This window comes from Heterocephalus glaber, unplaced genomic scaffold (genome assembly GCF_053883595.1).
Source record: "Heterocephalus glaber isolate CG9 unplaced genomic scaffold, H.glaber_assembly_v1.0 deba00001465, whole genome shotgun sequence".
Taxonomy (NCBI): Eukaryota; Metazoa; Chordata; class Mammalia; order Rodentia; family Bathyergidae; genus Heterocephalus; species Heterocephalus glaber.
Window position 1 is genome coordinate 2,266,659 of NW_028258312.1, and position 14,209 is coordinate 2,280,867.

Consider the following 14,209-nt stretch of genomic DNA (forward strand, 5'->3'; position numbering starts at 1 on the left):
AATTAGGGGCCAGGGATTTAGCTCAGTGGTGCCAAGCCTGCCTCGCAAGCTCAAGGTCCTGAGTTCGATCCCTGGTACAAAAAAAAAAAATTGCGTCACTCAAAAGAGCTCATGAGTTCCGATGACTGATTCAGAGTGAAAGCCCTGGAGAAGCCCTTTAAAAGCTACACCCATGATTCTTTGCTCTTGCTTAAATTTGATGTTTTGTTCAATGCTGTACTCTCAATGCTCAGAATAACTGCTGGTACAAAGTAAATGCTCAGTAAGTATTTGCCAAATAAGGGAATCCACACAAAATCAATAGTCCATTTGGATTTATTTTAAAAATTAAATATTCTTGAAAAATAATTTAAAAGAACTCCTAAGTTTCTCAAGTAGAGGAAAAATGCCTAGACAGCAGTTATTTGGTAAGAGCAAGGAACAGTCAGGATTTTCTATTTTAAAGATGCTTATCCAAGCTCTTCTGGAAGCTGTGGCAAAAGCATTATTTGAGCCCACATGATCGGAACCAGCCTGGGCAGTAGAGCAAGAACCCGTCTCAAACAAGAAAGAAAATAAGTAAGCCAGGCATGGTGTTGTCCTGCACTTTGGGATCATAAATTTCAGCCTAATCTGGGCAACTCTGTGAGACCCTGTGTCAAAATAAAAAAATTTGAAGACCTGGGTTCAATACCCAGTAACACACACATGCACACATTTCACATTATCTCCTAATCTTACCCCCACTACTACTGATGTGACTCAAGTTACTCTAGCATTGAAGAGGGGTAAATGATCAGGCAGATCCATAAAATAAAATGGTGTCGGCCCAGGGATGTAGCTCAGTGGCACTGAGCCTGCCTGGCAAGCGTCAGGTCCTGAGTTTGATCCCTGGTACAGGAAAAATGAATGAATAAATGAATGAATGAATGGTGTCCTTCTGCTTATACCACTGGTTTCAAATTCAAGTTAGGAAGAACTCAAGGAATAATATGGGGCTGCAGCTAATACTGTTTCAACTTTCCAAGGACAAAACCACATGTCATTTTATAGTCTCAACAATTCAGTGACTGCAATGGCAGAGCCCCGGTACAGACACTGAGAGCAAAGGAGTCAAGGAAAGTAGAAAGATGGTGAGGTGTGAGAATAGATTTAGTGAAAGAAGGGCAGTTATGTGTCATTCTATGAAAACTGGGAAAAAAGGCAGAGAGAGGAGTCTGAGTACCTCCGGAAGTGAAAGAAGCGGCAGGCCACAGTTGAGTCATCTTGCTCTTGCTCTTTGAACTTTCGATACCGCTCCAGACGACACTCACGACACTTGTGCAGGTGCGGGGCCACGTTAATGCATGACCCATCCTGCAGGAAGGGCTCTCCAGACTGCTTCAGCTTCTTCACTTTGCTCACATCTTTCAGCACTGACTGGCCAACTGAGGCAAAAAAGGGAGGAGAAAAGGCTGTCATGTTTATGGTTTTTTTTTTTTTTGATACCAGGGATCGAACTCGGGTCCTTGCGCTTGTGCAGCAGGCGGCGAAACCACTGAGCTAAATCCCCGGCCCTAGGCTGTCATGTTTAAATAGGACCTTCTAACATGATCCTCTTATGAACAGATATTTGGTACCCATGATCTACCAAGAAAGACAAAGCGGGGAGCCAAGGAGCTTCAATTGGGAGTTAAGACTCATGACGAGAACTTGTAGAAAGTACACTGTATGGTGAAACAACTTGGGGGTGGGGGGAGGGAATCTGCCTCTAGTCCCTTAGGACTGTTAATCAGGGCCTCTTAGCCTCCCAAAAACTTTCAGCTCCTAATGAAAACAACTACTCTTACCACCACACTTTCTGTCACACACTTCTGGATCATAACCTCCATCATAAGTTAATGGATTTTTGTAGAGGTGTTAAAATTCTTATGTATGTTTTAGAGGTGCAACTGAGGCAGGTGAAATCTCTTTGCTTCATCAAGTCTACAAAACCTCCACGTGGGAATGGAAACCACCTTTCAATAATTCTCTGATGTAAATTTTAAAAGGATGAAGTAGAAAGGAATTGGATAAACACAAGGACATTAGTTTCTGACCAAAAGTAACAGACTGATGAGGAATATCAAGACTCTCTTGTGGACAGATAATCCTCTTACAGTGCTGTTACAGATGCGACCCTGCCCTGCACCAGAGGTAGCAAGAGCCTCTGCCAGGCCCTTGGGCTCTGAAATTATGAGATTCTAGAACTTGCCATTAAAATGAGAGTGTCTATCACACAAGGGCACAAACATTCAAGACTAGTGCCAGAGCAAAGCTCGTGGACAATCCTGGCTGGATTACCTTTCAGGGGGGCGGTCCGAGGCCGGCCCTTGGGGGTCTGCTTCCCTTTGCCCTTTCCCAGCAACAATTCAGCACTACGCTCCCCATTGGGGCCCAGCTTCCCCATCAGGTGCTCTGGAATCCCCTTCAGGCCAGTCTTTGCCTGCAGCTGCTCCTCTGAGTCGCTCAAATCTGACAGGTCACTGTTGGTGCTGGAGTCTGAGTCCTGTCTGCAAGCCAAGCTTCGCTCATCCAGTGAGAACCTTTTCACAGCTTCAAAAGGAGCTTTGTTCTCCTGTGAAAAATCTGCTGGGGAGGACAGAAAACCGCCTGAGTGCCTGCCAAAGACGTTACTAAAGGTTTTGAGGAGGGGATTGTCCTGCTGCCCGGGCCCCACAGTAGGCCTTTCCTCTGTGGGGCTGGAGGAGAGAGTAGGCATCTCAATGGGTTGGGTGAGGCTGCTGGTGGGTGAGCTGGAGCGGCCATTCCCCATGGCAGAGAGGCTTGGGCCCCCAGTGGCAAGAGCAGAGCCCAGAACACCAGGCACCAGCTTGGAGGAGTCAGTTGTAATGAAGAGGGGTTTCTTCTTTGTTACAGAGGCCGAATCTGTGGAGGAGTGAGACTCGGGCCAGCTGGGTGTTGCCTTGGAGGTGACAGTGGTAACAGAGCTACTTGATGCCTGAGATGCAAAGCTGCTGAAAGGGCTATGTTCAACTTTCTCCACAAATGCCAGGAAAGGGTTAGAAGGCTCTTCTCGGGACAGTTTAGGGGGCTGTAAAAATAGATTTTCATGACTCTCTGGGGTACGGGTATTTAGGAGACTCCGTTGGAAGGCTGGAGTGAGGGTGGGCATGGACTCTGCAGGCACTTTCCGGTCCACAGAGCTGCCAGCCTTAGAGCCTAGTTTCGTGTCTGCTCCAAGAGTGGATCTGCTTTTACACAGGCCTGAGCTCAGGCTCTCAAGGCTTTGCTTGAATGAGTCCCGACTAGAGGAATCATCAGCCAAACTCTCCGAAACTGTAGTGAAATAGTTACTGGTGGGTAAAGTTTGGGACATACACTGAAAAAACAAGTTTTTGGAGAGATCAGAGTCCTTTTGAGACTCTGCTGCAGAGCCACAACCAAAAGAGAAGCCCAAAGGTTTGTTCTCTGTGGCTAGAACCCCATTAGACTGGCTCCGTCCACTTCCAAAAGTCAAAGGTTGCGATAAACTTGGGAGAGATGCTCCAAATCCGGAAGAGCCCAGGATAGAGTTTCTTGAAATCTGAAAGGAAGGAATCCTGGGTTAGTGATGCTGTTTCTCACGGCAATGTAAGGAACACTTTCTTTCTTTTTGCTACTACCAAATCAGCACTCCTGTACGCCAGTCAACTTTTCCTCCTTCAGTTCCACAGATCTGCTCTTATAACTGGATGTCATCAGCACTGCTGGGGAAGGAACCCGCCACAGAGATAGCAGGGTATCATTTGAGTTGCCACTCCTTTGGTTGTTACCCATTAGTGGTCAGTGATAGGAAGCCGCAAAGGTTTCTTAGTTATCTTACAGAATTTGGAAGTAGAGAGACTACTGGGAAGCCAGGGAAAAGAGTTCCTGAACCGACATCAGCTTTTACTTTGAAATACACCAGTGACCTGTGTAGTATCAGTTTACCTCAGTGACTTTTGAACTACTATTAAAGTTGATTTATCTAAGCTATTGCAAATAGCCCCTTTCAAACAGTGACTTCACTGTCAAAATAAGCCCACTGTATATTAAAGAAAAGTGTTTTGCCAGGGATTTAGCTCAGTGGTTCTGCCACCTGCCTCGCAAGCGCAAGGACCCGAGTTCAATCCCCGGTACCAAAAAAAAAAAAAAAAAAAAAAAAGAAAGAAAAAGAAAAGTGTTCTACTTATTAATTTGAAACACAAGATGAACATTTTGGAAATTGGTCATCTATTTATGGGTTCAAGTCAACTTAAAAGTTAAATATCTGTTTCAATTAACAGACCTAAAGACGTTAAATTAAAGAAAGCTATGTACTGAGACCTTGTGTTACAATTAGGATCCAATAGACTCCAAAAAGGAAAAAAGTACTGAAATATTCATAAAACAAAAACACTCAAGGGCCGGGGATTTAGCTCAGGGGTTCTGCCACCTGCCTTCTAAACACAAGGTCCTGCGTTTGATCCCCAGTATCAAGAACAATACAAAAAACACTCAGCATAACAAACTGCAGAATGAAATGGTAAAGCACTTTCCTTTTCTTCTTTTACCTTGAGAATCTTAACTTCTCCATATGAATGTGTAAGAAGGGCGGGCACTTTCATACCCACTATGTAGGCACCCATATACGTGTAGACACTCATAGGGAGCTATGAGCCCTTAACTAGTATTTGTTAACTTAATAAAACTTAGAGTCTAGTCCCTGACTTACAAACCACATTTTACTAGGAAACTTAACTTTTCAGTAGTAAAGGATGATATGCCTAAATATTCACTGGAAATTTAAAAAATTCCATAACTGCCTAATGGATATTGGGTCTTCTTTTGGGAGGAGAAAAATTTCTGGAACTAGATAGTGGTTTTATAACATCATGAGTGTATTAAATGTCACAAAATTGTACATTTTTAAATGGTTACAATGGCAAATTTCCTTGAGGGTGGCACTAAAGCTGAGAACTGGGGACATTACTACTTGCCTCCAGTCACATCTGCCACACAGGCTATTTCAGGGCATGTAGGGTCAAAATACTAAAGTTCTTTTACTTTCCACTACAAAACAAGCAAAAACCTCCTCCCCATGAAAAAAAAGAACAGACTGACATGGGTCTTTGCTTTGTTTCACTAGCAGGATTTGGCCAGGAGCCTTGGCACCTGCATGACTGCAAGAAACCCACACAAGTAGCTCATGTTTCACTACTAAAGTTCCCTTTATAAATAAATGCACCCAGGAATGAAAAATAATTTGGATGGTCTTTCATGTTCCTTCAAATGATTAAATTTCAAATCCTTTTCTTTTCTTTTTTTTTGGTACTGGGGATTGAACTTGGATCCTTGCACTTGCGCAGCAGGCGGCGAAACCACTGAGCTAAATCCCTGGCCCTCAAATCCTTTTCTTATAAGAACAGCGATGACAGACTGATTTCAACTCAGTTTTTAGGGCAAGAACGTTTTTGGTGACAAGAAATGTTTCTTTATTTAATTTAATTTATTTATTTGGTACCGGGGATCAAACTTGGGACCTTGTGCTTGCAAGGCAGGTGGCAGAACCACTGAGCTAAATCCCTGGCCCTGTTTCTCTATTTTATTTATTTATTTATTTTGGTACTGGGGATCGAACTCAGGACCTTGTGCTTGGGAGGCAGATGTGGTACCACTGAGCTAAATCCCCAGCCTTGTTTCTCTATTTTAGATTAAGGATCATAATGGAAACATCATGTTTGTACTTCAAAATCATATCCCAAAAGACAGGCTAAAACACTATCAAAATGACTGATAGTCACAAAAATTTTCTCCAACCTGTTTCAAAGAAATACTGTTGAATCCACATTTCATCTATTTAGCTTTGTTATTCCAAGAGTAACATTCACTAGATCTCTTCTTATAGGAATAAAATTTGGTTTATTTTATAAGGCCCATTTACATTCACACTGCCTTTGACAAGTAACTCAGATACTATTACTTATACACACTGGAAATAAGGTCCTCACCTGGTTCTTTTGGAAATACTGGTCAACTAACAGAGGAGAAATCACGAACTGTGTAAAATTTTGCATTCATGGCCATGTGTGTATGTATGGTACTGGGGAATGAACCTTAAGAGCTCACAAATGCTAGGCAAGTGCTCTACCACTGAGCTACATCCCTAGCCCTTTCAAAATTTTGAGATGGGGACTTCTTTTTAAGCGGTTCAGGCTGACTTGAACTCACAAGGTAGCCCAGGCTGGCCTTGAACTCACAGCAATCCTCCTGCCTTGGCCTCCTGAGTGCTGAGATTATAGGCGTATGCCACCACACTGACTTTGGCCTTGAATTTTTGATTCTCCTGTTTCAACCTCTCAACTTGCTGGAATTACAGACATGTGCCACTGTGGCCTTCTCCTCTTTCCTCCCTATCCTGTAGGTAATAACAAATTGTATTTGCTAGAGAAGAAAAGAAGTCAGATGAAATGTTAATGCCCCGATTTTCTTTGCAGTGCTGGGGATCAAACTCAGGGCCTCTCGCATGCTAGGCAAGTGTTCTACCAGCTCTATGGCATGTTCTATCTGGCACTGTTACACCTGAAATGATTCCATTTCAGAACGTGAGCTCCTTCAAATAGGGATTCCAAGTATTTATTTACAATGCACAGTACTTAGGACACAGTAGTTTCCTATATAGAATTTAGTTTTGTTTTCTTTCTTTTTTGAGATTGGCTCTGTGTTGCCAATTGGCCCAAACTTTTGGGCTCAGGCAACCCTCCCACCTCACCCTTCTGAGTAGCTGGGACTACAGGCACATTATACCATGCCTTGGTTATTTAATTTTTAAAAGTCACTAGGCATTTCATCTTAGTGTTTTATATTCTATCGTAATTAGCCTATTTGAGAAAAAATATAACCAGCACCATAAATCATGCTTTAATGACCAAAATTAGCAAAAAGGAATAAATTCTGACATTGCTTCAAACTGGGATTGAGGAGACAACTTGATATTAACTTACATCTAACAAAAGTTACATTTTGGCCAAAAAATACATATCAGTAAAAGAACATAATAAATGGATGCTACTAGGATTAAATCCACAAATTTTTCCAAGTAAGGCTTAAAAGTATGCAATTAGTGAGGGAAAAAAAGAAACTTCCATGGCCATACCGAATGATGGAAATCAGCCCAGCCTCAAGGGAAAAATATCACATAAAATGATGAACTGAAAACAGGGTAATGGTAGCTCGCACACCGAGCTTTAATTATAGTGCTCACTATTACCAGCACTGTAACTCATTAACCTTGCCTCTCACAGGCCTGGTCGAGGCTCAAACCACTACACGAACTAAACAGAAAATTGAATTAAAAAGATTCCCCACCAGGGCCAGGGACTTAGCTCAGTGGTTTGGGCTGCCTGCTGCGCAAGTGCAAGAATCCGAGTTCGATCCCCTGTACCAAAAAAAAAAGCAAAACAAAAAGATTCCCCACCAGATCTATTTTAACATCTCATTAAATTGGGCTGTATAATCAGTTTCTGATTAGCCCAACTGTTCAGGTGACTTTTAAGAACTAATAAAGTTATTAAAATAAACACATTTGGGCTGGGGATTTAGCTCAGTGGTTTTGCCGCCTGCTGTGCAAGCGCACGGACCCCAGTTCAATCCCTGGTACCAAAAAAAAAAAGAAAAATACACATTTGACCAATGAGCAGTAAAGGTCTACTTACAGAGTATAATTTAAGCACATTTCAAAACTACTTCTTTCTTGGGGCATTTGAGATGCTTTTTAATGTCTTAACAATAAAGGACAGTGAAAAGTGAACCCACATCCAGCAAATCTACCCCTTAAGCAACTCACCTCTCCTGAAGCCTGTGACCAGCTGGCTTTCTGTTTTTCGGGCCCAGTTCCTGTTGTAAGGCCAGTGTCTGATATCCTAACCGTTGTTGGTATGGAGCTGGCAGTAGTGACCACAGCTGCTGAAGCTACCATGCCCTGGCCAACTTGTTCCAGTGTTTTTCCTGCCTCCTTATTTTCGGTTCCACCCACCTCTTGAGCCAAAGGTGCCTGACCTGTGGGTGTAGAATATGGAGTGAAAGGTACAGGTGTGTCCCCTCCTACAGGCTCATCCTGTACCACCAGAGTCCTGCCGTTTTCTTTGGTGTAAGTGGCAAAGCGAATGTTGCGGTTAATCTGGGGAACAAATGTAGACGGTGGCTGCTTGGCTCTCTGATCCAGCCCTGGCTCTCCACTGGCATTACCTTCTTTCCAGGGCCCTCGGCTTGCCTCACTTCCATCGCTCCCATTACTGTCTACTTCACCCCTGTCTCCTTTTAATTTCTTTGATGCGGTGTCACACCCAGAGTCCGAAGCACTTTTCCTCCTCCGGCCATCCTTCCCCTCTATGCTCTCTCTCTTCTTCTTCCCTTTGGAAGATTTTACTGCTTTTAACGTAGCCCCCTAGAAAACAAAATTCAAAAAAGATTTATTATAAGGGACCTTTCATCTTGTGAAAACCATAATCCATTAGCTCTCTGCCATCTATAGAAGACAGCAAGTGCAGATTGCCATGTTCTGATGGCAGTTCTCAGACACCCTTTTGTCAAGCTTTAATCCCGTGATTCACTTTATACGTACACACACACTCAAGATAATAGTTACTAGAGGTTAATTCCCTTCTCTTACATAAAATACATTACTTCTTCAAATAGAATTTTTGAGAGTTTTAACAATTTGTGGAATTTCTTTTACAAAACTGCCAGAGCTAGCTATACTGGGAGCTCATTTGCCCCTTAATGAAAGAACCTGTTCTACTGCATATTCATCTTCCTGGGTTGTTTTAAAAAAGTTTTTTTTTTTGGTACGGGGATGAAACTCAGAGGACCCTGCGCTTGCGAGGCAGGTGAGGTGCCACTGAGCTAAATAACCGGCCCTGTTTTTTTTGAGACAGGATCTTGCTATGTAGTTTAGGCTGCCCTTGAACTCACTATGTAGCTGAGACTAGCCTCAGAACAGTGATCTTCCTTGCCTCAGCCTCCCAAGTGCTGGGATTACAGGTGAGCACCACCATATCTGAATGTTTTGGTTTTTTGAGATAGAGTTCCCCTATGTAGTTCAGGCTGGCCTTGAACTCACTATGCAACCCACACTGGCCTTGAACTTGCAGCAATCCTCTTGCCTCAGCCTCCCAAGCACTGAGATTACAGGCATAATTACCCATGACCAGCTCTTTCTTCCTGTTTTTGATACAAATGTGGATTTTAAGTACTTAAATACAAAACCGCATCTGTCCAGAAATCTCTGAAACCAGTATTTATCAATCTGTGACCAAAGGAAAAGTGAACTTGACAGAGACAGGTTTGGATTGCTCATATAGACACTACACAGATGACTGATCTCCATACCTCATTTCAGAGTGTTAGTCAGAGGAAAGGGAAAAAAGCAGGCTACCACAGGTCAAAGAGCCAAATCTTCTCTCTGCTGGTAATTTCAGACTATCCATGAAATTTTATTGTACCTTATTTGAGAGGCGACACGACTAAGAAGATATGGATTAGAAGGGACAATTCACATCTCCCAATGAAGTCTTTCCCTGAGAAGGATGAGGAGTTGGGGATGAAATGCAGCTGACATCCTCTTGAACAAGCTTTGTTCAGCAAGGATTTACTCCAGAACATTTTTAGAGGAGTATTCATCCCACTCTGAAGCATGTAACTGTTTTATCTTCATTCAGAAACACATCCAGGTGGTAATAAGCTAGTGATATTTAGTTTTTAGCCATTAATATTTATCAACTTAATTTGCTCTTACTGTCCTTTTACTTAATTTTGGGGAACTGGGGATGTAACCCAGGTCCTTGTGCACACTAGGAAAACACTCTACAACTGGGCTACACTCCCAGTACTTTACAAACTATTTTGAGATAGGGTTTCCACTAATTTGCCCAGACTGGCCTCAAACTTGTGATCCTGGCTCAGCCTTCTAAGTGGCTGGAGTTACAGGCATGTGCCACCACACCTGAATTCTTATTTTCCTTGATTCTTTGCAGATTTTATTTTTATTATAATTATTATTATAGCTCTATAATGGAAAGTTTTTCAAATTTTGTATTTCTTTTTGCTATATAATTTGTATTTCTTATTGTTATACTTTATTTTTCCCTTTCTGCTGCCTTCATTTTCATTATTTCTCTATTTCTTTCTACAACTTTTTGTTTTGTTTTGGTACCCTGGTTCGAACTCAGGACCTTGCGCTTGTGAGGCAGGTGGCAGCACCACTGAGCTAAATCTCCGGCCCTTCGTTTTGTTTTTTGAGACAGAGTCTCACTGTGGAGTTGAGTCTGGACTCCAACTCATAATCCTCCATCCTCAGCCTCCCAAGTGCTGGGATTACAGGCATGTGTTGTACCACTAGCCCAGCAGTTTTCAGTGTTTTTAACTACAAAAATATGCTCAGTAAAGTCTGTTCTTTTTAAATTTAACTTTATTCTGAGAACTAGTCTCAGTAAGTTGCCCAAGTTGGTCCTGAACTTGTGATCCTCCTTCCTTAGCCTCTTGAGTAACCAAGATTACAGGCATGCACCACCACATCCCACAAATCGATCCTTTCTTTCCTGCTCATTCACTCATATGCACACTTAAAGGAGACAAGACAATCATGACTCTCTCTAAAAAGGGTAGTATAAAACATGGAAAACTGTCAATAATAATTATGGTGTATTTGGCTAGCCAAGAATATAGTTACATCATGTCAAAGCCAAAAAAGGGAAGAACCAAATCTGTTGCTGAAAACCAAAGATCTATTTTTTAAATTCATCTAGCTAACTTGTAGGGCCTGGACTTTTTTTTTTGAGACAGGGTCTCACTATGTAACCCAGGTTGGCCTTGAACTCTCTCAGTGATCCTTTTGCCTCAGCCTCTAGAGGGCTGGGATTACAGGTATGTGCTACCACGCCTGGCTCCCTTAAACAATAACTTTGTATGTGTGTCCTACTTCTAGTAAGCTACTCATACATGAGTAGGTAGTTTAGGACAGAGACTAGTCTTCTCCAGTTATATTGGGCCAGCTGAACAGTACCTGGCATACAATAGACACTTAATGAATGAAATGTAGTAAGGGGTCTGAGTTGAATGGCCGATACCAAAAAAGGGGGGGCCCAATACACCACCTGGTAACAGATGTTTTTAGCTACACAAATACAAGAGATATCCTAGTCATGGTAATATAATACATAAGAGCTGTTAAATTTAATTCTAATTCTTCTCTTCCTACTCTGGTATTATTTTATCAAGTCAAGAATGGATAAAAAAGATGAGGAAGGACTAAATATTTAGCAGGAGTGGCCAAGAAAACAGTACTTACAGCAGTGCTAATATACGGTGAGGAATAATATGAACAGCTGACCTACTGAAGTCTAATCACACAGGATTCCTTGATTGATTCAGGTAGATATACATTATGTACCTTGTTGAGGGCTATAATAATTCTGAATGAATCAACAGTTGGCCTGGTTCATAATAATTATAGAATAATCCAATCTGTGCTGAGCAATGAACTGTTTGATTTAAATCTACTTGAGAATATAAAATTTCAGACTCTCTTGGAGCTCTTTACTACCTAAAGGAAAAAAAAGAGGAGGTAGCTTTGTCTTCATTTCCTGTTACTGAGTAAGGTTATGATTATTACTACTTATTAATAATTTCAACTGTCTAGCATCTCTTTCAAATATTTTTGTCCTGGGAGAATGTAAGAAGAAATAGGACTCAGAATTTATAACAACTAGAGAATACAGCCATAATTTAAAAGTGTTGCTCCAAATAGGTCTCTTTCTTGAGACTATGCCCCCTTAACTAGAAAAACCTTGGAGAGAGAGAAGAAAAATATAGTGGTCACAGCTGAGCAACCCCAAAGGACATACAAGGAATCTACATAACAAGATAATGTAATGCTCAGAGAATCAGTCCATTACTATACCTCGCTCTGAGGTGTTGAACTATCCACCAGCATCACATGGATCAGTCTGGGATCTACCGACTTGATCTCACCACTCTACGGTAGGAGCAGGGCAGCCGAACACATGAAAGAGGGGGAAAAAGATATTTAAAGCCTGTTTACCAAAACATAATTATGTATTCTTCTAATCTATATAACCACTGCCTTATTGTTTCTACTCTTCTACTACAATGAAAGCTCCATGGGAGCAGGGATCTCTACCATCTCATTCACTGCTATGGTAACAACATCTGAAACAAGGTCTGGAATATGGTAAGCATACAAATATTTGTTAAGTGAATGAATAAAAAATTCAGTTCAACACCAGTATGTTTTTTAAGGAATGTTCATTTCCAATTCTTTTTTTTTTTGGTACTGGGGATCGAACTCGGGACCTTGCACTTGTGAGGCAGGCAGCGGAACCACTGAGCTAAATCCCCAGCCCATTCATTTCCAATTCTGTATCTCTAAAACATTCCTATTTGGTATATTATGAAATAAAAAAACCTTCAACATCAACAATCATTAAAAGAATCACTCTGTTATTAAAAAATAAAAACTGTGGGAGAGGGGCCAATTTGACAGAAGGCATCAAATTTACTGTGGATTTTGACTTAGATTTTGAATTATACACATGCTCCACCATCCCCAGCTAAATGACTAGTCTTTTGCTGTTATAAATATGATAAATAATACTATCTTACAGTTATATACTATTTTACCAATGTCAAAGCACTTTCAATACACTATCTCAGTCCTCAAAACTGATAAGAGATCAGTAGGGGTTTATATAATTACCTCTAATTTACAGATGAGAATACCTAGGTGAAAAAGTCTTTCTCAGTCATAAAATCAGTAAGCGACGAGCTAGGAATAGAATCTGAGTTTTCTCATAGGCACTGAAGTGTTTACTTTCTCTAGGGCATCTTCTGTATGGGGATGGATGTGCCTTAGACAGAGTAACAGCCTCACCTCAGTTACAGACACCTCCATAAGACGGGTGATGGAATCTTGATGGCTTACAATGCCATACAGCCACCCTTCTTCCCCCTCTGGCTGGTACACTTTGACCCTGTGACCTTGAACACTGTAGGGACCTAAAGGAAAGATCAGTCAGAATTGAGTATTTTTGGCTAAGCTATATATTATAGTTGTTTTTAACAGCCGAAGATAAACTATATGATGTATTATCTGGTATTTTCAGTGTACTGTACAGAGCTGAGTAAAGAACCAATTCCTGATTTATCATATTCAGCAGTTTTAATTTTATTTTTTGTGGCTCTAGGGATTGAACACAGGGCCTTAGGTATGGTAGCAAGTTCCCCAGGATCCATACATAGAAATTTTAAAATAGAACTTAAATGGTTTTTCCCAGTGGTCTTTATGAACTTTTTTTTTTATTTAGACATTACTTAAAAACTTCTCCCAATTCACTTTTTCTCAGTCTTAACATTCTGGAAATAATACACAGGAAGGAAAAGAAAACTTATAAATAAAAACTACAGGTAGTATGGAAATGTACTCAGATACCTGACAAATATATGAAAAAAGTGGGAGGCCACTAAGCTGAATGTGTGATGTTAAGTGACCATAGGAATCATACATGACTATTAACATTCTTCTTTCAGTAACAGTGTGTGGAGAGTTCAATTTATGAAGTGTCCAGTCTCTGCACTAATAATAGTCTGAACAAATATAGCACCTGTCTTCCTAGGAACACAGAGTTTCAAAGATAATACTTTATCAGCAGGTAGTATTACTCTGCAATTTCAGCTGGCTCTCCAAGAGGGACAGTTTCTTTCTCCTACTTATCGTTGTACATTTGGGACTATACAGCTAATGCCCTACTAATTTTAGATTATTCTTTCTCAGAGCTATAATTAAGCTTCCTTAATTTTTTCAATACATACATATATTCCCACCTCTCATTCTTTCCACTCAATTTTTTTTCTCTACTACCAATTTTTCCTCACATTCTTTCTTCCTCTATACTATTTCTTGATTTTTTTGTTTTTTGAGACAGGGACCACACAAAGGATAGAGTACTACTTCATTCATCTTTCCTTATGTGTCATATGTCTATTCTCCTTCTTTATTGTCCTCATACTAATAGTTCTAAGAGAAGGCATATCCTTGGGTCTCTAAGGAAAACATAAAAATAATGTTTGATAATCATGGAATGAGCCAGGTGTGGTGGCACACACCTGTAATCCCAGCACTTAGGAGGCTGAGGTAGGAGAATCACCATGAGTTCAAGGGCAGCTTGGACTACAT

At 41.0% G+C, this 14,209-nt stretch overlaps 1 protein-coding gene across 2 annotated transcripts in view; it reads right to left on the reverse strand.

The window, feature by feature from the left end:
- Positions 1-14,209, reverse strand: part of Kdm3b (lysine demethylase 3B) — a 73,239-nt gene that overhangs the window by 37,721 nt on the left and 21,309 nt on the right. For both annotated transcript variants that reach the window (XM_013071136.3, XM_004841814.4), the window contains exons 5-9: positions 12,908-13,032; positions 11,918-11,992; positions 7,805-8,404; positions 2,302-3,544; positions 1,205-1,406 (exon numbers count right to left, since the gene is read on the reverse strand). In XM_013071136.3, coding sequence (XP_012926590.2) covers positions 1,205-1,406; positions 2,302-3,544; positions 7,805-8,404; positions 11,918-11,992; positions 12,908-13,032 — 2,245 coding nt within the window. The remainder of the gene's footprint in view (positions 1-1,204; positions 1,407-2,301; positions 3,545-7,804; positions 8,405-11,917; positions 11,993-12,907; positions 13,033-14,209) is intronic.